The sequence below is a fragment of the Temnothorax nylanderi genome, unplaced genomic scaffold, assembly GCF_030848795.1.
Source record: "Temnothorax nylanderi isolate EJ_2023f unplaced genomic scaffold, tnyl_v1.0 TNYL_tig0081_pilon, whole genome shotgun sequence".
NCBI lineage: Eukaryota > Metazoa > Arthropoda > Insecta > Hymenoptera > Formicidae > Temnothorax > Temnothorax nylanderi.
Genome location: NW_027249143.1, coordinates 20,408 through 45,745, shown reverse-complemented (window position 1 = coordinate 45,745; position 25,338 = coordinate 20,408). Strand labels below are relative to the sequence as shown.

General features: G+C 34.3%; 4 protein-coding genes and 1 long non-coding RNA gene across 6 annotated transcripts in view; 3 read left to right on the top strand and 2 right to left on the bottom strand.

Moving 5' to 3' along the window:
• LOC139774413 (uncharacterized) overlaps window positions 1–2,804 on the top strand; it is a 4,582-nt gene extending 1,778 nt beyond the window's left edge. The window contains exons 2-7 of the mRNA XM_071709645.1: window positions 35–250; window positions 789–980; window positions 1,158–1,263; window positions 1,477–1,671; window positions 1,865–2,076; window positions 2,491–2,804. Coding sequence (XP_071565746.1) covers window positions 35–250; window positions 789–980; window positions 1,158–1,263; window positions 1,477–1,671; window positions 1,865–2,076; window positions 2,491–2,689 — 1,120 coding nt within the window. The 3' untranslated portion in view covers window positions 2,690–2,804. The remainder of the gene's footprint in view (window positions 1–34; window positions 251–788; window positions 981–1,157; window positions 1,264–1,476; window positions 1,672–1,864; window positions 2,077–2,490) is intronic.
• Window positions 1–10,484, top strand: part of LOC139774403 (uncharacterized) — a 15,987-nt gene extending 5,503 nt beyond the window's left edge. Inside the window, exons 6-12 of the mRNA XM_071709630.1 lie at window positions 3,172–3,454; window positions 6,721–6,912; window positions 7,056–7,405; window positions 7,625–7,973; window positions 8,506–8,673; window positions 8,830–8,997; window positions 9,069–10,484. Coding sequence (XP_071565731.1) covers window positions 3,172–3,454; window positions 6,721–6,912; window positions 7,056–7,405; window positions 7,625–7,973; window positions 8,506–8,673; window positions 8,830–8,997; window positions 9,069–10,054 — 2,496 coding nt within the window. The 3' untranslated portion in view covers window positions 10,055–10,484. The remainder of the gene's footprint in view (window positions 1–3,171; window positions 3,455–6,720; window positions 6,913–7,055; window positions 7,406–7,624; window positions 7,974–8,505; window positions 8,674–8,829; window positions 8,998–9,068) is intronic.
• On the bottom strand, window positions 3,015–5,869 carry Mrpl39 (mitochondrial ribosomal protein L39). The gene is made up of 4 exons (XM_071709643.1): window positions 5,479–5,869; window positions 5,277–5,350; window positions 3,694–4,345; window positions 3,015–3,423 (listed from the first exon to the last, which is right to left on the bottom strand). Exons 2-4 carry the CDS (start codon window positions 5,285–5,287, stop codon window positions 3,079–3,081), a joined length of 1,008 nt encoding a protein of 335 aa, XP_071565744.1. The 5' UTR covers window positions 5,288–5,350; window positions 5,479–5,869; the 3' UTR covers window positions 3,015–3,078.
• On the bottom strand, window positions 10,482–25,338 carry LOC139774410 (uncharacterized). Of its 2 annotated transcripts, none has more exons than XM_071709641.1 (8): window positions 24,873–25,338; window positions 24,287–24,442; window positions 24,057–24,185; window positions 19,761–19,992; window positions 12,788–13,016; window positions 12,246–12,560; window positions 11,795–12,034; window positions 10,482–11,389 (listed from the first exon to the last, which is right to left on the bottom strand). In XM_071709641.1, the coding sequence occupies exons 5-8, from the start codon at window positions 13,013–13,015 to the stop codon at window positions 11,156–11,158; spliced, it is 1,017 nt and encodes a 338-aa protein (XP_071565742.1). In that variant the 5' UTR covers window position 13,016; window positions 19,761–19,992; window positions 24,057–24,185; window positions 24,287–24,442; window positions 24,873–25,338; the 3' UTR covers window positions 10,482–11,155. The 2 variants fall into 2 exon arrangements, with proteins under 2 accessions (XP_071565742.1, XP_071565743.1); XM_071709642.1 differs by having other exon boundaries at window positions 10,482–11,371; window positions 24,873–25,335.
• Window positions 11,310–13,578, top strand: LOC139774414 (uncharacterized). The gene is made up of 3 exons (XR_011718572.1): window positions 11,310–11,441; window positions 11,678–13,087; window positions 13,318–13,578. It is a non-coding gene; the product is annotated as an uncharacterized lncRNA (long non-coding RNA).

Here is a 25,338-nt window from a genome sequence, read left to right as displayed (position 1 = left end):
CTTTCTTATCTCTCTCTTGATCCTTCTTAAACAGACGTTGCCGCGACATCGCTGCCACCGTGTTGAACAGCGAATTTCTAGTAGCTGGGACCAAGCTTGAGACTGCAATAAAGCGTACGGAAGACCTCATGAACAGTGTAAAAACTGACACGGAGTTACTAGAGTGCAATAAAATTTTCAACGCGCTGGAACTGATCCGGTCCCAATATCGGATGCTGAAGGCGGTCACGTGGCGATACACCCATCCAAGGTTTCCAAGTTTCTCAGCCTCGAATCTTCTCTAATAGTAGCAGTAATAGTAACAATAAAAATATGTTAGATCCTAATGTTTGATCATTGTTGTAAAACCCTTAAAATTATTGGATTAGTCCTATTTGAGTATATTTGTCACCAGACTTAAAAGTTGCTTGTGTTTAATATTGTTTCCCATATCTTCACGCTTCAAAAATATATGCTGTTATTTATATTTTTTGTATGCCAACGTCGAATACCGTATCTTCTCTAGTATAGTCTAAATATTTTTTGAAACTTCTGACAAATTAGGGATCTTGAACTTAAACATACCTTTTATACATTATGATATATAAGATAAAGGACCGTTTAATATTAATATATCATTCAATATTCATGTATTGATCAATCGAACTTTATTCAAATATTCTCTTCCGACTTGAAATATATTTTGCTTACTTGACTGGGTATTAATTTTAAGAGAATTGTTAATATTACGTAAATATATATAAAAAACAGATCGATATTCCCTTGGTTATTTTATTCACGTTGAAAAGGTCGCGCAGCTTACCCGTCTCGTGCTTCTACGGCGGTAAGGTCCTCGATAATCTCAATTACCTGCTGCAGACGATCCTTAATCCTTGCAAAGAATCGCGTGCCTTCAGCTACATCGACCTGCAGATCTTCACGCGCAGTTGCGAGAATTTCATGGACCACTTCGAGAAGGTCACCGAACGCAGAATAAATGAGTAACGTCTCCTTCTTTTCGCCTCAGCAGTATCTCATCAGGGCAATAACCATGGAATTTTACGATTACCGAACTTTACCATTTATTAGCGATCAATTAATGAATCAACAATTATCAATCGAATAGTTATCGCTCACGTTTGTTTAATCAACGATCAGTAAAAACAAACCGTCAATAGATCTGCGCTGGTCTCGGGGTGTAAGATCGTCGACGTGTTGGACTGTCTGGAGGAGGGTCGGCAGGTGCTATCATTCAGGGTTTCGTCGAGAACTGGCAACCCCATGGTAAGGGATCAATATTCTTCAAAAGGATGCGATATTTATAAACTCAAGATACGAACTGTTTTGAATATATGATGAAAATCGTTTCGAATACTACTTAAAAAATTTTTAAATTTTATAACAAAAATGAGTTATAAGAATTTTGAATCAAGATAGAGCTATGAAATATATATATCATATTTATATATTACACATATATAAGTTCATCTATTCCAGGTCAGTATGCATCTGAAATACGTCCTAAGACGCGCATGGTTCACGTGCTTGCGAGTGCCTAATGCAAGGAACGAGTGTCTCTGGCGGGACAAGCAGCGATATATGTATCTGAGATTACGCCGGCTGGTCAACAGCTACAACAAGCATCTGTTCCATAAATTGCACTACGAACGCAAGCTCGTTCTTCGCGCGACGGTTCGTAAAACTTGATGTAATTGCTGAACAGTTGCCCAGACAGCCCAGATCTGTCGAAAGACTTTGCAAACTGTCAAGTTATTAATTATTACACAGACAAAAAGAGTCCGTTAACTCATCGAAAACTCGTTTAGTCGATATGTAGTAGAAAACGTATATTTCCGTCAATTGAGATTTCTCGCATCTCCATCAGGCGCCGTCCCGAAGACTGCCGCCGGCCTCCATGTATTCGGGGTACGGCGAATACGGAGGGCAGTTCTTCTACTATGGTAACATGAGCAAGTACGCTTACGAGAGTAGATTCAAGCACACGAGGGCCAGTAACGCGGGGAACACCGGCGAAGAATTTGAAGAGGAAACCAATATGCCGCCTTGCTTCGTTCTAATCATTGGAGTCCAATTAAGGCAATCCAACAAGAACAAAACAATTATTTATAAAGATTACAGTAGTAAAGTTACAGTAGTAAAGAGTACAGTAATAAAGTTGCGAAACCTTCCCAAATCTATGAACAGTTTGTTTAAAAACCTGATTCTTTTCTCGAACTATAACTGTTCTGAAGCTACTAGAAATAAAGCCACTTTTTTCAGATTCTTGAAAGTATAATCTTCTCGAGCCTCCGTAACATTACGAGATAAAATGTCTGAGATTGAAAGAGATATTATTAAAAACAATTTAATCTCTTTGCTTCGTTCAATGATATTATAAAATAATCATTTAATAACAATAACTATAATTTCCTCTTTCTAATATTATAATTAATATAATAATCATTATATAATATTACTGTAAAATAATAGAGCAAATTATCGGTTACTTAGATGTTCGCCAGAATTGGCGCCGCTAGCGGCAAGGACAAATCTGAAAAATGACAATCTTGACGGCTGCGATACGAACTTGCATCAGGAATTGTATCTGAAACTAAGTACAAAATGCGTGGTATCCAAGACCAATAGATTGCCCGATACCCTCACCTGGGAGGTGCGCGGACCTCGAGGAAACCGTTTGCAATGTCATTGAATTACATATATATGTACATTCATATATCTAATGTACAATAATATTTAGCAATTAGCAATCAACTTTTATTGTTATGTAACTGAAGATGAAATAAAACGGTCCGTACATTTTATTATTCGAATGCTCAAGTTTTCAAACCCCATCTCTAATGATTTATTAGATAAAAATAGTAAAAAAAAATTATTCTATACTGTATATATTGCACGGCAAAAATTTAATTTTTCCCTAACATCATAATCCAATAGTAATAAGAAAATAGCTGCGGTAGGAATAGGAACCTCAATCTGTACAAATGCAACAAAAGAATGATACATTTACAATCAAATGACTGAAAGAGCATTTATTTACACGAGTACTTCCTTAAATATTGAATGAAATATTGAGTGTCTTTAATTCGCGGACGCCGTTACGCTGACCTCTTCGTCCTGTGCTTGAGGTTGCCACGTGGTGATAGCATTCAATTTCTTAGCGCGTTTTTCCAGGATATTGTAGGCAAAATGATTAAGCAGAATACCTTTAGGGAGAGCAATGCCCTGGAAGCGATACAGACCATCCACGGCCGCATTAGTAAGTTTATGTACTGCCGATACAGTAACGCGTCCTATCAAGCCGCTATTGCCCACCATGGGACCTTTGCTGATGTCCACATGGTCTCCCAGGCGATACAATGTTACCTTATCGTTGTCGTTGTGTTTGGCGATATTGGGTATCTGCTCGGATTTAAAAGGATTATCCTGAAAGCAGATATGATCAAACCTTTCTCAAGTAGTTCTAAAAAATAGTATTTGAATTTCGTAAAATAATATCAGCTAAAAAAACTTGTTTAATGTTATCTTGTAAATTTGAAATCAGATATAACGTTACAGATATAATTGTTCCAGCATTAAAGTATAAACGTAATTTAAATATATGTAAGTTCCACATAAAAATTTAAATATCAGATTTAACTAAGAGCGTTGCGCGTTTTACTGACAAACTAATTGCCGATTTTATTCCACCTCTACCTGAAACATATCCAGCGCGACGCTGCACGGCACTTCCAATCTTTCCAGTTGCAATTCGCAATTCGACAACTTGACAAAGAGCGCAGACATAGCACGTAACTCAGAGTCGGTTGGCCGCCAGTCCGGCAGATCGACGAATACGTCGTAAGTAAAGCTTCCAGAGCTGATTACCGGGATGGGAAAGCTGTGTAAATGTACATTTATGTGATCCTTGAACGCGCTGTCCGCCACAGCGCCCAGGATCAACGAACAAGTCCGCCAGAAGGCATAGTTAACCGCGCGTATCCGTGGGCTTTGCATTGTCACCAGTTCCAAATCGCAGTTGCCTGTAAACGGCCTGTGCATGTCCCAAACGTGACCGTCCACCGAGGCAATGGCGGTCATCTTGGCGACGCCTTCGGAAATGTGCCTGGCACATTCGTACGGCGTAGAGATGTTCCGATTCATCGCCATTACAATCTCGTCTTCCGCCGACTTGTACTTCACTTCTATCTTCTCGATTCTACCCAGTTCCGATCGTTGCCTTCGCTTCTCTTGGTCAAAAAGCTGGCTTCTCCGTTTCCTCGCTTCTGCCTTGGACTGCGTACCAGCGTATCTCGACGACACGATCTGTGCAGGTAGCCTCAGGCCACTTGCACAGAATCTCTTGCACCTGCACGATAGATTATTCTCAATTAATGCATAGTCAGGACTAAATTAAAATTTATATTTTTTTATCATAACATATTATAATACTAAATATTTTACATTCTTACATTATATATTACAATATTAAATAATATATTATATCAGATATATTTTTAATAAGTGTTCTTTGTAACTAATTTGGAAATTGCTGAGAATTCTTATTACATATATATTTTTTAATTTAAGTATAATCTCTTCTCAAATAAAGAAAGTTCAAGATTCAAATAAACAAATGTTTCGCTCGACAAAGTAACAACTAATTAAATTCAAACGGCCAATTTCGAGCAATTATCAGGTGTTAAAGAAAAATATTTAATACATTCAATATAGTATACAATTTCGTTAACGTTTCGCGCCTTACTTGTCGAGCGAAACATTTGTTTATTTTAATATACGCTGGCCTTATAATGCGTGTGAATGTCTGTCCGTTTAGGTTTCATATGTTTAATTTAGAATTATATATGCGTTTTTGTAATTTTTATTGTTCTGAGGAAGGCCAAGTAAGGCGCGAAACGTTAACGAAATTGTATACTATATTGAATGTATTAAATATTTTTCTTTAACACCTGATAATTGCTCGAAATTGGCCGTTTGAATTTAATTAGTTCAAGATTCAAACTGCATCTCAAAATAAATTTCATCCAAGTTCCTCACTTGAATTATGATTACAAACGTTACGAATATCAAGTTGATTCTCAAGATTTGTTTATTAAACTGTTTCACATCTAAAGGTTAGTTTCAGCAGTTTCTTAACAGAAATGCGACTATAAATATGAGATTTAAATATGGGAGACGTTTTCAATTCTAAAATCGATACTTACTGTCAAAAAGACTAATATTAGATTATCTAAAACATCCGTAATAAAATTAAATAAATTTAAATAAAAAATACATACCCGTGGAACATGTTGAGGTTAGAACTGCAAGCTAGACTTCCGTAGGTTTCGTGCGACCTGACGTGCGCGTTTACCTATTTAGAAAACATCGAAATGATTTTTTTACGTATATAACAATAACTGCACCGTGTTCTTTAATTAGAATTCCAATTTGTAGAAACTATAACTGTCGGCAATAATAAAACGTGCGCCATAAACTTACGCTAACTAGACTACTCCCTTTGTCGCCATTTTTGCAGGCCTGCCTGGTTCGTTTTAGCTGAACTTCTTGCACGGTTCATCTTTCCTCTTTTTCTTTTCACGTTGGAGAGAAAAAGAGAGAAAAGATGAACTGTGCAAGAAGTTCAGCTAAACAGGCCTAAAAAGATAAAATAAGGGATCTTTATTGTGGCGGAAATAAAAAAACAAATCTCATATTTATTATTCTATGGTCGTAACGAGGAGGGGCACTTATGATATTTTGTAAATAAAAAATCAGCCGCGAAGTTTCGTCGTCGGTATTCCAGTATTCGCTCAACGTGCGCGGACCGGTTCGGGCGTGTTTTCTCCGGAAGGAAAATTTTTTTTAAGTATTGCGACCGTTGCTGTCTGCATTGATTCGCACTCGGAACTTTCAGTGATCTCCATTGATCTCCATTCTCCAGTTGGACTTTGCCACGCTAACGCTGATTCAGACTTTGATAATCAAACAGGGGAATATCTGGCCGTATTGTCCGCCCGGTCCGCCGTTGGGCGGCAGGAGCCAAAAAAATTTAAGAAGAAGATGATATTTTGTACGCCGTATTGTTTTTCGTTAAGAAATAAGAAGGCAGGTGCCAAGTTGTCACCAAAGAAAAAGAAGTGATATTTTGTGCAATAAAGACGGAAAACTGATTGAAGGAAGTAGAGATGAGGTGGGACAAAGTATGTAAATGAATATTATCAGTTATTAACTATTGTCAAATAAAATATATGTGATATAAACAATATAAACACGATATATGTGTATATCACATATGTAAATATAAATGTATTATGTAAATGAATATATGAATAAAATATGAACAAACTGTAAATGTGTGATATTCATAACTGACAATCAGAAAAATGGAGCAATAATGTAATTTAATATTTTTCATTATTAACAATAGTGATCTGTTGACATCGCTGTCAGACAAATAATAAGCTCCAATTTTGTTCTTACTTTAAATGAAATTCTGACCGGAGTTGTGCAAGGCCGTTCAAAGATAAATTAAAGAGAATCAAGCTTGTATATATCGAAACAATGTGCAATGGTCATGGGCCACAGATCTGTTCAAAGATTACTAATTAAATTAGATTGTTACGCACCGTTGACAAAGTTCATTGTCATTAAAAGCTGTACCATTTTCTCTAGCGTAAATTACTTGGTATAGATATTATATATCTTTGTTTTAGATTTATTCAGGCAAAGATTGTGAGTCTTGAATACATGGTGCGGAAAAAGGAAGTATGGTATTCGAGGTATTCGGAAGATGTGCCGCAACAAGCGAGAAATGTCCAAATTGCGGACAACATACAAACACATCTTTTTCAAGGCTTGTGAAAGATAGCTGCGGCCACACAAAGTGTCGAATGTGCCTGCTGTACGAAGAGCATGGATGTAAAATCTGCCAAAGTAAACACTGTTCAAAGAAAAGATGTTGAGAATTATTAGAGTAAATAACTTTCGAGTTTTGTTCTTATTACATTTTTCTTCAATCGGAATTTATATGATTTGAGTAATTTTTTCCTCTTGTAATAATAATTTTATCAATACAGAAGAGCTACGTATCACGAACGGAGACCTAAATGATACACGAAAATCACCCACCGAAGAGATTGTGTTGCCGTTGGAATTGGTCATCAACAAGGATTCCAAGTCTAAGGAAAATCGTTCAGATTCAAACTCTGCCAAATGCGGATCGTCGAATCGTTATGAGAATGTCACTTTTGACAACAACGAAGAAGCCTACGAATCTGTAACAAATGACTCAAATACTAATGACGATTCCAGCAAAGTGTACATTCCAAAAATAGAGTCTTACAATGTAGCGTTGAACATTGAAAACCACTTGAGAAATGACAGTGATCGTGATTCGAAGAATCCACAGAATCTACTTGTAAAAAATGTAGATATCAATCTATAATTTTTTTTAGTATACTTATAGCTATGTTATATATTTTATTACTATATTGATACAAAGATTTTATGAATTATTAATTAACTACTAGTTAATTTCTAGTGCTATATATAGAAATTAAAAATTGGATTGGAAAATTATTAGTAAAACAAAATAGCAATCGTTTGCTACGGCAAGCCAATTGAGTGTATTTCTGTCTTTTTACAGAACAGTCAGGCAAAAGCAAAAGTCAATGAGGAGGTCGTGGAAAAGAGCAAAAATGTCAAATCTCGTAATCGTAGTCACATAACGATAGTGCCGGGCACTCCGGAAAAGTACAAGTGCAATGCGTGCGGTAAGATCTTCCGCAACAAGAAGGGCAAATGCTATCACGATGCCTGTGTAACAGGCATCAGGCCCTATCAGTGTACCCTTTGCGACAAGAGTTTCGTCAAACGTTCTCACTTCGAATATCATGAGAGGGTTCACAGGGGATATAAGCCATACAAGTGCAAACTCTGTGAGAAGGCTTTCCCTCAACAGAACAAGCTCAATAGACATATGTTTTCTCACAGCAGTAAGTGCGCTTTAGAATTATCTAATTGATGTATACTATACAACATGATTCACGTATCGTGATTCTTGAACTATTATCTTGAATAATCGTTTTTTTTTTTAATTATTTCAAATATTTGTTTAGTTTGTGGGGCGAACAAGGATAGAAAGAAATTCTATTTAAGTAAATTTTTAAGATAAATGTCGGTCATTTTTTTTTGAACAAAATCACCTATTTTTTGTGTATAAATTCTTGTAAATTATTATAGCTTTCGTGAGGAATAAGATCATCCAATATGATCCCGAAATATTGTTAAGTGTGGGAAAATTTTAGAAAATATTCCAAAATGTACCTAAATATGTTCAAAAAGTTTGCCATCATTTTTCAGACATTTATCACAGAGAAGAAATGAGAACTGAACGTTATCAAAATGACCTCACTACTAAATAAAATTTCGATTTCAAAACTATAGTTATTCAAGGTAATATTTCAAATGATAATAATACGCGAACCTCTCTATGTATTTGTATATAACTGTAATTACATATCCTAGAGGAGAAACAGTTTGTGTGTCCCGAATGCAATAAGCGGTATAGCAAGAAGGATGATTTGAAGAATCACTTAAACGTACACAACGCGATGGCTATATATAAATGCAAGTCCTGTGACAAGTCTTTTCGCGTATTAACTAATCTGAAACGCCACATGCAAACGCATACGAGTAAGTATTAAAAAGATCTTTCCTTTTTTCGTGAATTCCATGCAAGTTGTGTTTAAACAGAAATTTTGTTTTTGAAATCTACGCTGTGATTATTTATCATATCTTTTTCACTTTCAAAAGAGTCCATGGATAATAACGAATGAATTATTACTACAGGCGAACGGCCGCACAGGTGCGACCAGTGCGACAAGAGCTTCAAAGACAGATCTTTGTTAATACGGCACAAACGGACTCATGGGAAAGAAAGGCCGTTCTCTTGCGCTCACTGTAACAAAGTTTTCCTGTCAAAGAGCGAATTACGACGACACTTAACTGTGCATTCAGGTGCGTCAAACACGCTGTTTTCACTCGATGACAAAGTCTCGAATTCGCAAGTTTTCGCTTGTTTCCTCCAGACGAGAAACCGTTCTCCTGCGAGTACTGCCAGACGCTGTTTAGACGTAAGGACAATCTGAATCGACATATCAGGCACCATCATACAGAGGACTTCAGTTGCGAGGTGACGCCAGGCAAAACGCCAGTCGTTGAAGCGGACCGAGCCTGTTCGACGACGAAGGCTAGTCAGCAACGACAGAAACAGAAGTCGAGGAAGACGCAGGCGAAGAGCACCGGTAAAGTCACCGCGACATTCGTGAGCACTCGTGATCAGATTAACTCACGGCTCGACTCCATGGGCAACATCACGCCTGTGATAAGAGCTACCAGTGAAGTGAGTAACGCGGTACCGGTGATCAACGGGCCCATCAATATCAGACGGCTAGAGGACATGACCGACAAGAAGATGTTCACCTACACAGAGCCGATTCCGATCGCTGAGGCAGTCGTGCTTAACTGTCGTATTGAGGAGAAGTTGTATCCGCAAAGTGCCAGCAGCCACAATTGCTTTGTGCGTAGCTACCTTAAGGACAGGAACTCCAAGGTGAATTCTTATTCTAACAATAAGCTAGCGTCGCAAGAAAATCACAGTTTTGCGGCGGCCACATCCACGCAAACTGGGGCACTTCTTGCGAGAGCGACGGATCAGAAGGATTCCACGACTGATGTCTACAAGGAGAGACTCGCGAGATGCGAAGAGGAAGAAAGAAGCAATCAGAATAAAGACGAGAATGAAAAGGAGGATGAAAGGAATCGTGAAAAAAGGAATTTCAAGGATCATGAGGATCCAGGCACCGTTTCTTTGCGAGAATCTAATTGCGTCTCTACGATCAAGAAGCATACAACACAGCAATCGGAGGGATGTTCGAACGAAAATTCAGCGAACAGCAATTTGGATGCAACGAATCACACGACACTGCCAAAGGATTCTCAGAACAGCTGCGGAAAGAAACAAAGCGACATGCACTGGAGACGCAGAATCGCGGAGACGCTGAAGCCTTGCTGATCTCACGTAAATCGACTCCTTCGAATGCTATGATCAGAACTGGAGCAAGTTCGACGGCAATATGAGGTGTGCGGTAAACTAGCGAGAAAACATATGGAACTTATAGTAAATATTTTTCTCTTATAACAAATTCTTTATAACGAAATTATGACTGAAACAAGATATCATCTCCTTTTCACTTTTTTAAATATAAATTATATTGACTTTAATCGTTGCAATATTTATAGATACGGTTTACAATCTTTACAGGAATTGTAAATTAAGACTGATTATGAAATATTGTGACTATGTAGCGCTTCATATAATAATTGAAAATTAAGACTGATTATGAAATATTGTGACTATGTAGCGCTTGATATAATCATTGAAAATTGAGAGAAATAAAATATCTGGAATTCCATATAGAAAATATGGATGCAATTAAAAATAATGTAACAACAATTTATTGGCCATCCTCTTTCTTGTTAATTCTTAAAGTCAGTTTACATTATAAATAGAAGCAAATTTAGCATATCGTTTATATAATTATTAGTGATGGTTTATTTACAATAATTAAATTACTTTCACAATAATTGCACCGTGAATTAAATTATCTCTGCATCTCTCAGCCTTATATTTAATTAATTAGAAAAAAGAACATGCTAATTATTGGCGCATCGTTAATTTAACAAGATTTATTCTTGTCTCTTAGCACTAATTCTTATTGATATCGGACGTTGATGGGAAGATTTTATAGAATGCGAATTTGCAAGATAAAAGAAACTTTTGACGAAGATAAATTTTGTAACTATATACGCAAATGAATATTAATAATATCTTTAAATGTATACGCTATAAACTCGTCCCTTTTGCAATTGCAGTTTTCTTCGTTACTTTTTTTTATTTATATAAGTCCTTATATATAAAAATATAACAGTACAAAAAGTTACTAATGATCCAATGAAAATTCGAGGGTGTCGAATACCGCGTTTTTGGTTTTGTAAAACAAATATTAAAGACATAAATGTCTATATTTTACAAAATCGTTGATTTAGGAAATTTAAAGAAAGTTAGAGGGACGGAATAATTTGAGTAAACTGAAGAATTCGTGGATCTAAGGATCTATTCGTAGTCCTCTTCTTCGGGTCGGACTTGGACTTGAGGAAACCGTCTGAGAACTTGGTGGTGCTGCTGCTGCTGCTGCTGCTGCGGCCGTCTGTGTTGAAGAGGAATGTTGACTTCTTCGGGGCTGCGGAATACCTGATTCACCGGGAAACGAAACTGCGGAAGTCCTGTAGGCTGTGGACGGGCCGACGTGGGAATGCTGTTCAAACTTGGCTGTGGATTCACAAGGATCTGTACAAGCCCTAACCATTAACGTGTCAATACGGTTGATCGAAAGAAGATCGTACGTAAATTTATCTCGCACTCGGCACGAATAAGTAGAAGCGGCAAACAAAATAAAATTATCTTTTTATGTAATGCCGAAAACCTCGAAGGAAAATCTCGATTTAAAAGCTCTAATTGAAAAATAGAATTACAGAATCCCAAGTCTCAAAGGGTTCTTTAAAAAATTTGAAAATTTCGAAACATTTTTTAAACTAGACTTTGTACGCTCTATTAAAGTGTTTTTTTTTTTTTTAGAGATTTCTCAGTAGGAACACGATGAGGTCTATTAAAATCTGAGATTCTAAAATTACTGAGACATTGCAACTTCTAATTATGATCATAGGAGTTAATCATTAAGAATGATGATCACACCTGCGGAGAAGGACGACGCACCGGGGCAGGCGTAGGGGTGATCTGATAATCGCCGACCTCCCTTTCGTCCGTGTAAATGTCAGAGGGGTAATACCTCTCGCTGTATCTTATAGTGACATTGGGCTTGGTCTCGGCTTCTTGAAGATTCAACGGCTTATACAAGTACTCATTGACGAAATGGTACTGCGAACTCTTCTGGCAGCTGATGTCGCCGCTGGGTGGCATGCAGATTAGATGTACCTGATACGAAGACAATAGTAAAATATATTTTAGTTTCGTTACACAAATAATCGCTGTGTAGGCGATATTTTTCTTCGTAAATCAATTTAACTGTAAGATACCAATCGTTAAAAGCTAGATATCGTTAACAGAATACTTCTGTTGGTCAGAATTAAAGATAAAGTCATACTAAAAAATTAAATAAAGAAGGATGTAACTGGTTATACTTCACCTGGTGGAAAGTGAAGCCCTCGGGACAGATCCACGAGTGCTTGGCGTTGTCTTGACAATAGTGGAAGACCTCGCAGTTGAGGTCCTCGTCAGCATAGTAGCCGGTCTGCTTGTTAACGCAATCGAATCTGCTTTGGGGTAGAAGAAGGCTGAGACGATCGGGCTCTTCCTTCTCCTCCTCGAGTTCCTCCTGAGTGGGCCCATTGGGACCAAACTGAGACGGCCCGCCCCGACCGGAAGAGCGCGATGAAGAACCAACGCGGATGGCTTGAGTGTAATCACGGTCTATCGGCGCTGCCGTTGGCTTGCGATATAACTGTAATATGTGCATACATAATGTTACGTTCATGTGTATAAAGTACGCGCGTACATAAATGTCTTACTTTAATTTACTTAATTTTTCCCTAAAAACTTAATTTTTATAGATAATTTTTTTTTAATTATAATTATTTTATTAGATATATTTTTTCATTAATTATCTATTAATCATATATATATTAAAATATTTATATGTTTTTTTTTTAATGTAATTTCAAAACTGACCGGTTGTTGATTGGCGTTCCTGTAGATTGGCGTCGGCGACGGCGTGGGCGTCACCGCGTTATCCTCGTAACTGTTATCACGGAATCCTTGGGCCGAACTTAAGCCGGGCGAGTAAAGTGGTCCTAAGCTACTTGGCTTGCCGGGAAACGAAACAGCTCTGGTTTCTAAATCGTAAGAATTCTGCGCCGCGATGGCGGAACTGAGCAATCCTAGAAGCACCCAATACATCCTGCAAAAACATAGGAAATAAATGTAATTCAGCGCACGAAGAAAATGTCTCGTTTGTCTAATTATCTGATTGTAAGTAATTAAACTAATTATTAAAAGAGGTCTATGATTTTAACTTTATATTAAATTTTCTAAATTATTATTTTATATTTATATATTTTATACACTTTTTTAGTTATGATTTTTTTAGTGATTATATCCGTGAAATTATTACATCTTATAGTTTCTAAAAAACGTGATGCAAAAAAACTTCCTTATTCCTTGCGTTATAATATATATAATGTGATTATTCTGATTTATAGCATGAAGCGACGAATTTCGTGCGCCAATTTGTATCGGAATGACAGATTAAAGGACGTCGTCCACGTTACCGCTTTCGATTTCACGGTCTTTTGATACAAATGGCTGCATTTTGAGGATATCAATGGCCAAGATCACTTTCTCTCGCCTGTACACGTGCGTGCTTGCGTACGTGCGTACGAATTTAATAGACGTCGATTTGCGAGAAAGTACGGCAGTACGTAGCTGCGATTTCTCAAATAAATGTTCTTTTGCCTTTGTAATGGCACTGCTATATGATTACAATCCAACTCGATCTCCCAGTTTAAAACTACCTGGGTCATTGTCCAAGAGAGTGCTTCCCGCCAAGTTTTTCCTTTCATATAAATCATCTCCGACAATCTAACAATCAAGAGACACGATAGCATTTCGATATCAAGCATATAAAAAGAGAAAGACATTACTGAATGATTATCCACGTCTAATATTCTCTCACGTCTAAAGTTGCTAAAAAAAATTAGATAAAATCAAATATGTAAAAGGAGAAAAACATTACGAAATAATTTATCTGGAATATTTATGTCTAAACTTAATTGTTAAAAAATAAAATATAATAAAAAATAAAAAATATCAATATAAATAAAATGCTTAAAAAATTAAAATGTGTAATAAAAAATCTAATGGCACTTTTCTTTTGCAATGTCTTATGCATACTTTCGATTGCGACCAATCCGATTAAAATCGGTGTGACATCATAAATCTAAATGCTATAATTTTTTGCGGAAAAGGAATGTGATAATTTATCTCTCGTAGTCGCAATTTTAGTCTCGTGTATACATGTACGGGGAACGTAGAACAATTTTATCCGTCAACACACTCGCGACACTCATGAGTGTAATATTGGCACTTGTGAATAGGCGTGCATCGATATGCATGTGCATGCAGTAATTTTCTCAAAAATGATGTTCACAGCTAATTGTTTGACAAATGTTTCTTATAATATTTCTTAGAAACCTATATTCTGAATTTCAACCATAAAAATGTAGGGCACAAAGTCCCACTCTACCCTTCAATTCGGGAATAATTTCTAAAATGCTGAAGCGACGCTTAAAGAATTTTCAGATAATAAAATCCAGGTAATGGCATTCTTTTTACTTGTGCACGCGACTATAAATATAAACAATTACCTACTCGATTAATCCTGCATGTCTATTTTCGAACATTTTAACAGTTTCATTTTTTACTCTTTTATTAACGGTAATTTCGAATGCCTTTTATGTATTTGACATACATTTTTTTACCTTTCTCTTTAAACTTTTGAAAAAAAACCACGAAGTGTATAAACATATATGAAATTCAAGAAGCTAAACTGGAATACTTGAAGACGCTGAGAGAAATGTAAAGATATATGTATAAATAAGAAGGAAGGGAAATTTTCCAAAAATTGAAGAAGTTGACAGATCGAGGAATTTACTGACAACAGATCAGGTAAGAATCTAAAAACTTGTTGAACGCTAAACGTTCAATGACGCAAACAAACATTCACGATATCATTTATTATCGTCTCTCGTTTTCTTGTCACTTAGCCCGAGCGCCAGAGCAATTAGAAACTAGCTTTCCAGGTGCATGTATGCCACATGCCGCGCGTTCGAGAATTATTATGGAAAGCACTTGAGCCCGTTGAGCACGTCATCGTCATGACCGAAATGGCTTTAACCGATCGTGAAACCTCCGTCCGAGTTTTGCACACATAGAAAGTAACACGCTTTCCTCACGCTTGCTCCTCGCAAGATCGATTCTCGCGCTGTTCCTATTCACAAACCTCTGCACCACCGATCACGCCGGCGCGGCGGCCGTCGAGCGAGTTTCCTTTCGCCTTGAAATCGCTTTCGGATGGTGTATAATTTTTTTTTTGTACAAATACACATCGTCTAGTTTACATGAAATGTAAATTGAGTCCAGCCCGCGTTTTCTTATTTCAGAAAATAATTAATTTCATGGAATTAATTAATGTGATTACCGCAACGTCCGCACTGTAAGGAAAACAGATAAAAGAAGAATTGCTATAATGTTTATTTCTACTAGTGCTGGGCGGATAATCCAAATTAATTTATTTTTCAAATATCCGGATATTCAAGAGAGAAAAATAATAAAGGAATAATCCAAATATTCGAAATTATCCAGATAATTCGGACAGTCCGGATATTAACGAAAATGAAATAGCTAAAGTCACGCGCGTGTTTCTTCAACGACAAATTTAAGATTATTAAATTCGAAATTTATTGTAACATCCATTTCAAGAATCGCGATCTCGAAAATATACTTCGAAAATAATAAAAGTAAAATAAAAGTTGCGTTCATATGATATATATTATTGTGCGGATGAAATCACATTTCTGTGTTTCCAATTGTCACGGAAACAATAATTTCACGGGGAGCTAAGTTGTAAGCGTATCGAAAGGGCAATATTAGTTACATAAGAAATATAGGTCAAAGGTAAGTCACCATTTTCCACGTAATAAGACACCTTGCGTAACGCGATTTTTCTGCGGACTCGTCGTTCGCTTCATCTGCAGATTTAAGATTAATGTCACACAATGAATAGGTTGCAAATCGTCATTAGCTAAATCATTCCAACTAATTAGACTTGTTGATGAAACAAGCAACATTTTGATTTCTTAAATTGTATAAATTACAAGGTATCCTATTAAATATATTGAAAAGTATTAATTATATATATTTAAAGAGATTTACATTATCGATGTGATTATCATCTTCTCGTGACATCATCATGTTACTTCAGATTTCATAATTTAATTTTCATAGTTTGTAGTTTTCTGTGATACATGATACAGATTATGTAACGTGAATGTTATGTGAACAAGTGAAATAATCTGAATACGTTTGCAACTTGCAGATTTTTTTCAAGTAAATATTTCTAATTTTTAAATGTACCAGATTAAAAGACATTTCCTTCTTCATGATTATTATAATAAGTATATGAATTACACTTATACATATTAAAAGAAATATTGCATTATTAGCACTCCTTGATAAAACTTCGATGCTTTCGTTCAGAAAAATTTCATTACTACCGCTCGAAAATTGCGTTTCGCTTCTTAGAAGTGGCATGTACATTAATGTGTGTGTGTGTGTGTATGCGTGTGTCGTATTTAATGAAAATCCTGTACCGGTCTTTTTCCAGGCATGTTCCCCAGATTAAAATCCGAGCAAAGTGAAAGTGAGAGGAGTTGTGTGTAAAAATGGCATGTAACGCGTTCAACGAAGCACACGAGACATAATATTGCATCGAAGTTCAGTTCACATCTCCATAAACGACACAATGCTCGAATTGATTACGAAACAGATATAAATTTTTTTCTACGATTGATCAAGGTCATGGTCATCTCTAGTAGACGTGATTAAATTAAACTTTTTCTTGTTGACTACGTATATTCTCTTTAAATTAATAAATATCAACACTGAAGATGTGGAGAACACGAGAAATTTAAGATTAATTAAAACAAAAAGTCCATTTTGTATGATTTTATTCCGGTCTCTTAACATCATCCTACTATATTTTTAAGAAAAAAAATATATAAATAAAATTATATTCAAATATAAGACGTATATCAAAACTTCCGGTCTTAATTTCATTAATAATTTCATCATTTTTTAATAACGGAATTTGATACAGTAAACATACGCTATATTTGCGTCATTTGTAATATTTACAGTACATTAATGCGCGTGCATTATCATAGTTTCGTATGTATTTTTTATATTTACGTAATTTAAATATACATATACGAAATATATAGATTTCTCCTCGAAATCCAATTGTCACGTTTTAACGACCGAGGGGGCATTGATTCCAGCTAATCGTTTTTGCTTGTTCGATCGGTTTCTCCAATTTCGTCATTAGGAAAATCTCGAAAACTTTCTCCACCAAGCAGATCGCACGAATGATTATATTACTATTGATATAATCTCCGGCAATGCTGCAATGATGCGTAGTAATCTTTTTAACAAAGTCTCCGCATGACATGTGTAATAAGTACATGTGTATCACGCGTGTACACCAGAAGGGCGTTCTCCTCGCGGCGGCAACTGCAGACTTCCCGCCTGCCGTGCAAAGAAAGCAATATATTGCATAATGGAAAAAGAGATAGTTGTCCGGTAACTATCAAAGGCGGCTGTATAGTGTAATACGCATAACTCGACCGGTTGGCTTAAGGAAATTTCAAATAGCTGCCGCCGGGCAATATTTTTTTGCATAATTCCTCGCTAAATGCGACCCGCCAATCAATTCGCTTCTCATCGCCATTAATCTTGTCCCTTCATCAGATAATAACGATTACATGCCGTGATGTCACTTTAAATTGATATTAACAAAATCTGTTAAATTTTTATCTTAAAAAATTAACAGATTTTATTAATACCAATTTAAAGTGACATCACGGTATATAATTTGATAATAATTAATCCGATTTTTCATAAAGAAATCGTAATAATTGTAATGAAGAGATGAGATAATAGTAATTTCACCTGTCGGTAATCTAAACTCGATCTTATTAAGGATCGATTGTTTAGTTTTGAAAACATATTATAATTTAATAATTCTGAATTAATATTAATATTAATATTAATATTATTTTTTGAATTTAAAAATAAGATAGATTTGAGTACATTGACATTTACAATGGATAAGGTAAGACTTATCGTATATTGGATATCGATATTATTAACATGAACGTAATGGTATTTTAAACAAAACGTACCATTTCTTATCTCAGATGATATTATGTGCATTTAATTTATAATTCGATAGCATTTGCATGCGATCTTTACATCAGCGCGAGCTATGAAAAGAAGCTTTTCTCGCTGCATTTTTCAATTAAGCCGATCTGTGCGAATGTGCGAAAGAAAAATGGAAAATATGAGTGAATTCGAACGTGCGCATTGGCGTGTTAAAGAAGTACTTTCTCTAAGGTAGCAACATTGTATCATGTCGAGGGACCTCACAGGAACCCGCCAACCCCAAGAATTTTATAAAATTAACTCAGTCACGCACGGTGGAACAGGAATTATGACACGTGCCTAGCGAGCAACCAACGAGAACCGGTTGGGCGCACCGCGAAATCATTTGGTTGCGAGATAAGGAAGTCGAGCCATTTAAATCGTATTTATCTCGATAGCGCAGTCGTTAACCCTAGCATACCGATCGCATTCTTAGGCGTTAATCAAGTGTTAAATTTCATTCTTTGAAATTTTTCAAGTTTGAAAAATTTCCAAACGGAAGAACACCTCATTATTCTAAATAGTTCGAGTGTGAATTAAAAATTAGCATATTAGATGCAACTTATTGATATTTTACTATCGAAATTGTATTCTACTAAAAATTATATTCTAGTAATTTTAATATTTCAATTAAATCTTTAGAAGAAAAAGTAGATTTAAAGAATTTCATCTCTAAGAACTGAATATAAAGACAATTATATTAAATAACAATTTAATAATATAGAATACAATATTTTACTCTTGTAAAATTATAAAAGTAGGAGGGTCGTTAAATTCCAAATACATCGCGATTATTTTTCAAAAATATTAATAATTATAATTTTATTTAAAATTTAGTTATTATTTTTGTCTAGAATCTGATTAATTTCTAGTAGAATAATCGAAAAGAGAATTATATTATGTCAATAATGATAGTCAATAATTTAACTTTCTTTATTTTTTTTTAATATAAGGGATTTTGTGAATGAAAAAGATTCGAAAGCAAGAATTTAAATTTTTAACTAATAAATTTTTATCTCTATGTTAAATTTTAATATTAAAACTACATTCATATAAAATGGTGTTCAAACTATTAAAAAATTAATTATTAATTCTTTAAATATAATAATATAACACATAATATAAATTTTTTAAATATAATAAAAGTAATTATTACAAAATAATTACTTGTAATTACAATAAATTCACTAAATATAAAAATAATTAAATATAAACAGATATAAGACATAAACTTTCTTTATATTTGTTTTATATTACGTGTTATATTTTAATATATTAATCATTAGAAAAATCTAACAGAAATGATTTTAAATAAATATAAATCTGTGTATAAATAATATATGCATCGAAAACTATCAAGTTCACTTTCATATCTTTGCAATTACAATTTACGTTAACACACGATCTGTTTCATCGGGAAAATTTACAAAAGTATTACCTTAAATATTATAACGAATTTAAAAAACTGATATTAATGGTGTAAAAGAGTATAACTATTATTATACATCAGTATTGTTGACGAAAGAATTAAGAGTCCCAATTCTTTCGAGTATCTTTGCTAAAAACAAGTAGCGATCGACACAATATGATGATGTATGGCTAAAGTCCTTCGGTCCCTCGAAATACATCGGCGCGTTGAAGTTTCACTGATTTAGGGCCCACTTACCTGTCACTGACGAAAATACTAGGACAGGTCGATAAGACGGGCAAAATACTGCGAGAGATCAACAACACACGCGTGCTTTATCTCGGCCAGCCGGCATGTCACTCTCTTATATAGCGTATTCCGCTGAAAGTTGCCTCCACCAGATGAAGTGGATTCGGTCCTCTTCAAGGTAGTGGGAGACTCCTCAGTACTCCTCACGTCTGCATCATCGCGCTCCTTCTGCAGGATGCACCTGTTCGGAAATCCTTCGTCAAAGTTGATCTTATTATAATGAGCTTATTATTATAATCGCGCCTGTTTCTCCGCTTGTCGATTAATGGTATTTGATTACGTCAGAGGTCAGCGAATTTTAATAACGGTAAAGAATTGTTGGTAAAAAAATGAGCCTTTACGTGTAAAATCAAGTAACTGCATTTTATTCCTAAACTCAATAAGGATATAAGTAATCAAGAACACGTAGTTAACTAATGCCTTAAGTTTAACTGAATAATCGATTTCAGACCTTAACAAATATTTTGTTTTAATATTAAATTTTATAAAATATAAAACATGAATCCTAAAAAATTAGACAATAAAAAGATCTCTGTAATTAATAAAAAATGTGAGGAAAGCTTACTTATAGATGTAGTACCACGCAAAAAACATTCTCTTATAAATCTTCTAATCTTGAAGGCTCATTTTTAACCGGGAATGTTGGGATTGAGGGGGAGTTGGGATGAGTTATTACTTGGTATTAAAATCTTAACAAAAGCTATAGTATGCTGCTGAAATAATTAAGAGAAATAAAATATTCCTTAATCATTATTAGTTTAAAAAGAATCGGATTACAAAAGCTTACTTAAGCGAATCTCATATTCTCCTGCAGCATCGAAAATAAAGACTTTTGCAATCGTTCCTTATCTCTTACGTTTAAAATTGAAACGAAAGAAAGTAAAACCAGGTGCACCCACGTGTGAAACTCATGATATTGAAAATTTTACAGCGCAATTTCCGAAGAAAGCATATAATTGTAGATCGCAATTGTTGTGAGGAAGTAAGATGTACTCTCCCGATACATCTCACGTTGTACAGACTCAAGATCGCATCTTGATTAAATGCGAGACGCGCGATAGAATGGGAATGCATAATTTAGCATGAAACTCCATTAATCTGATCTGTCGATCACGCCGGAAGATCAGCTGGCGGATCCGTTGGCAGAAAGCGAATCACGCCCTTTCCTGTGTCTTTTCTTTCCTTCACTTTCCACTATTCAACTATCCAACTATAAATAAACGGATAAAAAAGCTTACTGCTTTGGAGCATCTTTTATTATACGCTCCATCGGAAAAACGGTTCATTAGAATATGCAATTAATACACGTAGTAGAATCAAGGATGTCGGGTGGACATATTTTCTAAAAGTTTCGAATGCTCGAATGGATAAAAATGGACATTCTCTTTGGAAGTAACATGCGTAGTAAAATAAAGTCGTAAAAAATAATACGGGTATAAAAAACGTGCATTAAAACTCGAAAGTCAAAATATATTGTCCAAATAGAAATAAACAAATATTAAGATATAAATAACTTTGAAATTTTTTAAATTTTTACTTCAGTTTGTGAATTTACATTTACCAGTTCACATTATCTTGACATTTATTTCAATGTTTAGTTATATAATTCTTTTATACATAAATTATTGCAATTAAAACATTAATATTCTCATTGTTTTCTCTTTGCGTTTTTTTTTTATTTCTATGAAAAGGACGATAAAAATCGGAAAAGTCATCTTTATTAAAAACGGTGAAACTTCGAGGCAAGATTCACAATCTCTCTTTTCTTCCTATGTTTGAGAAATAATCGTCAGTGGAAGTTACTTTTTTATTTTGAAAGTCCCGTGTTTTTCGTTCTTCGAATAACTTTCTTAGAAGATAGAAGTTTCCAAAAACAAGCAACGTTTCTAATTGATAAATTTTGAATAAGAAATTTGACGATTTAATTAAAAGGTAATGATTTACCTACTTCTTCCTCTTTCGTAATTATATATAGGTATTCAGTTTATAATAATATCTCATTTTTATAAACAAACCATATTTATAATATTTATCTAATATTACACACATTATATTTATTTTTCTGTCTTTTATCGCAATGTTTCGCTTGCAAATGCGACTAATTGCTTGACTAGATGACGCCGGGTGACTCAATCTGTCTCACAGATGAGAAATATCTCCGGAAGTGCATAAAATGCGAAAATAAATTTGTTACTAAATAGGGTTCACTAAACTCTCTCTTTCTCTTGCAAAGTATAACAGCCGCATTTGAAGCAAATTCCAGCGGAATCATAAATCAATAGGCAAGTCGACTATTAACAATTAATGAGAAATGAGGACAATCTGATATCAAAATACACGTAATAATGTATTAGCTATTTATATATACTTAGCGCTTAGATTACATTCTTATTCTCATTATATTCTTGCTCCTTTTTTGCAAAGACAATATTAAAAATCTGAACAAGAATATTCAAGTTTCCTAATAGCACAAGTCATTGGTAAGACATTGGTTAAACATTGGATATGTTGGGGAGTACAATGTCCGATAAAGCCAATGTTAGCTACAAATTAAATGCAAATGCATTGCACATCGTAATACCAAATACCAATATCAGGCGAAAACTGTCATATTATAGTTTTTGCCGAGATGTATATACTCGATTATATGATCATCAGAGACTATATTTTACGCAATAAATTTAATATAACGATTGAAATCTTATGTCAAGAATATGAATACTTTCGTGACTTTAAGGATCGGCAGAAAAGAATATTGTATAGTCTACAATATTTTAAGGAAACAGTAGATGAATTTATTGAAAAGATTTTTACCTATAGTTTTTGCAAAGAAATTATCCCACAAAATTGTACGCATCGAATAATAATGATATTCTACTTTTTATTTAAAATTTTACAACAATTGACCCAATATTATCTTTTTAGCACAGAGATTATTGGTGAATAAGTAAAAAAATAATTTCTACTAATATTCTACTAATATTACATTGATCCAATATTGAAATTCAATATTGACTATAAAATGTAAGGTATCTACTTTACAGGTGCGAACTAATGTTGCGGAACCAATTTGTAACCAATATTGTTCCAATAACCGCTACTAGGATTAGTATGAGCTGAGAAACACAAGTGAGAAATATTCACAGTGTATAATTATTCATAAATATAATATTCACTGTATATGATTGTTCATAGTATTGACTATGAAGTTTTTAGATTCTTCTCAACCAAATATATTGGTCATTAATAAAGACTAAATAATACGGTAAAGTTCTTTAATATAATGTTCAATACAAAATTCCCACTTTAATCATCATTCTTCAACAATTGTTTAAAACTCATTGCAATCTTTGCAAGTGATCGTATATATAACACTTTGACGCACTTTGTAGGTACTTCTAGTCTAATAAATTATCTAAATTGATTCAGATATGTCACGTTCTATTATAAGATTTGCATTTTTAAATGCAGATTTTAATATTCAAATACATATTATGAGATATTAGATCTCATATGTATATTGACAAACTTTGAATACATAAGTATTGTTTAGTTACTCTATATAGTATAATTGTTAGAAGTCACAAGAGTCATTAGAGTAGGATTCATACTGGATTATATAAAGAATCTCATTCACCTCATTAATCGTCAATATACAGCCGAGGAAACCTAAGTAAAGGTCGAAAGTATTACTGTAACTATAGACTGCGAATATTGCACCGTACATTTACACTTGCCGGTTTGTACTGACCTGAATATCCTTATTTGGACCTTTTCGCAAACAAACCATTCTTTATTGATAGAAATATATTCAACAAGAAAAAGAACTCTCTAAAGAGTTCCTTCTCTCTGAACCAGTGACTATTCACCGATTCAGCAGTACTATTCACTGATACAGATTTAGAGAGAAGATATGATTAGCAGCGCCAATTAATTTAGCAACCAACATTACACTCTATTTATAACTCGGAACATATGAAATTGAAATCTTTCAAAGAATTTTGAGAAAACTAAAATCTTTTAAATCTTTTTATAACATTTTATAATTCCATGATAAATTTCTTATACAACAATTTATATTATTCTCTTTTTTAACGCTGCTTTCATTCACTTCTTAATTCTGAAGATTAATTATTTGAATTAAGATTCCGCTGAATTAAGTTCTACTTAAAATTACGTAAAAAATAAAATTTTGGAATGTGTACTTTTTCTTTTCCAAAATTTAAATTCTAAAAAGCATTTTACCTTTAATCTCCCATAATCTTAAAAGGTATCGATATCTTGGCATTTTATCCTATTGATTGAAACATCGTGTTCTGTAAGTGTAAAATCTTCTTATTAATCCTAGAATCGCACCGAGGACATTTTATTTTTCTGCAAAAAATAAAATAACCAGATTTTCGCGTTTGTTATGTAAAATAAATCTTTTTTCTTCTTTATTGCCACGTAAAACTTGTCACTTAAAATCGACACACCTTCGTTCAAGCGTTACGTCCTGATTAAAATTTCATACATCGGTTGGGCGACGTAACTTTCTCACCGCCCCGCCCGACAGGTTTTACTTCCGCCTTTGTAAAATACTGTAACATAATATCTTTGTTCCGCTTGTACAGATTCATCCCTCGGATTTTCTGTAAATGCATTAAAAATTTCATTAATACGGTGGTTTGGGAGGAGAGGATAGTCGGGCGGCAATTATATAAAAATATACACAAAAATCTCGTATTTGAAAGAAATTAGAAATGATTAATATTACAATTTCTCTTGAGAATTATCTAATAACGTTATATTTTTTCAATAATCCTTAATTTGTAAAATAAAGAAAAATATTAAAAAAATTCAGAGTAATGGTTTTTGATATTTAAAGAAGCAAGTATATAAAAAAATGCAAAGTTTTAAAAAATATTCCAATATTTTGAAAATAAACACAGATATACGCTAAGCAAAGATTTAGGTTTATAGAAAGTCTTGTAAAGTTCGTACGAATAATGATAATAATGGTACCTGATTTAATTTGCATGCACTTATTAATATATTATCACATTATTATATAATACCTACAGCACAAACGGGAATTAACTGTTTACTGAGATAACTCGTTATTATATGCACAGGCGCTACGATTTTATTATACATATTGGCAATTCGTCACCGTCGGTGAAAAGAACGACCTTCGGCTGACGAAAGAAAGTCCGATCCGCTTCCATAAAATTTCAATAAATCGGCCGCCAAACAGTGCGTTGAATTCAACGGGAAAATGAGATCGAAAGTCTCGTGGTTCTCCACCCACGGAGAAACTCACCACTGACACGCTTAGTTTAATTTACTTCGATGGTATCGACAATGGATGCCAATTATCCTGGAAGGAAAGTCATAACACTTTGTTTTTCCCCTTTCTTCTGACGGTCGCAAACATTGGAAATATAGATGAATTAACAACTTAGCACGATTTAAACCATTGGTCCATTAATTATGAATTTTGTCTTTATATATTGCCTTTAATACTTGAATTTTTTCTATTTTTTTT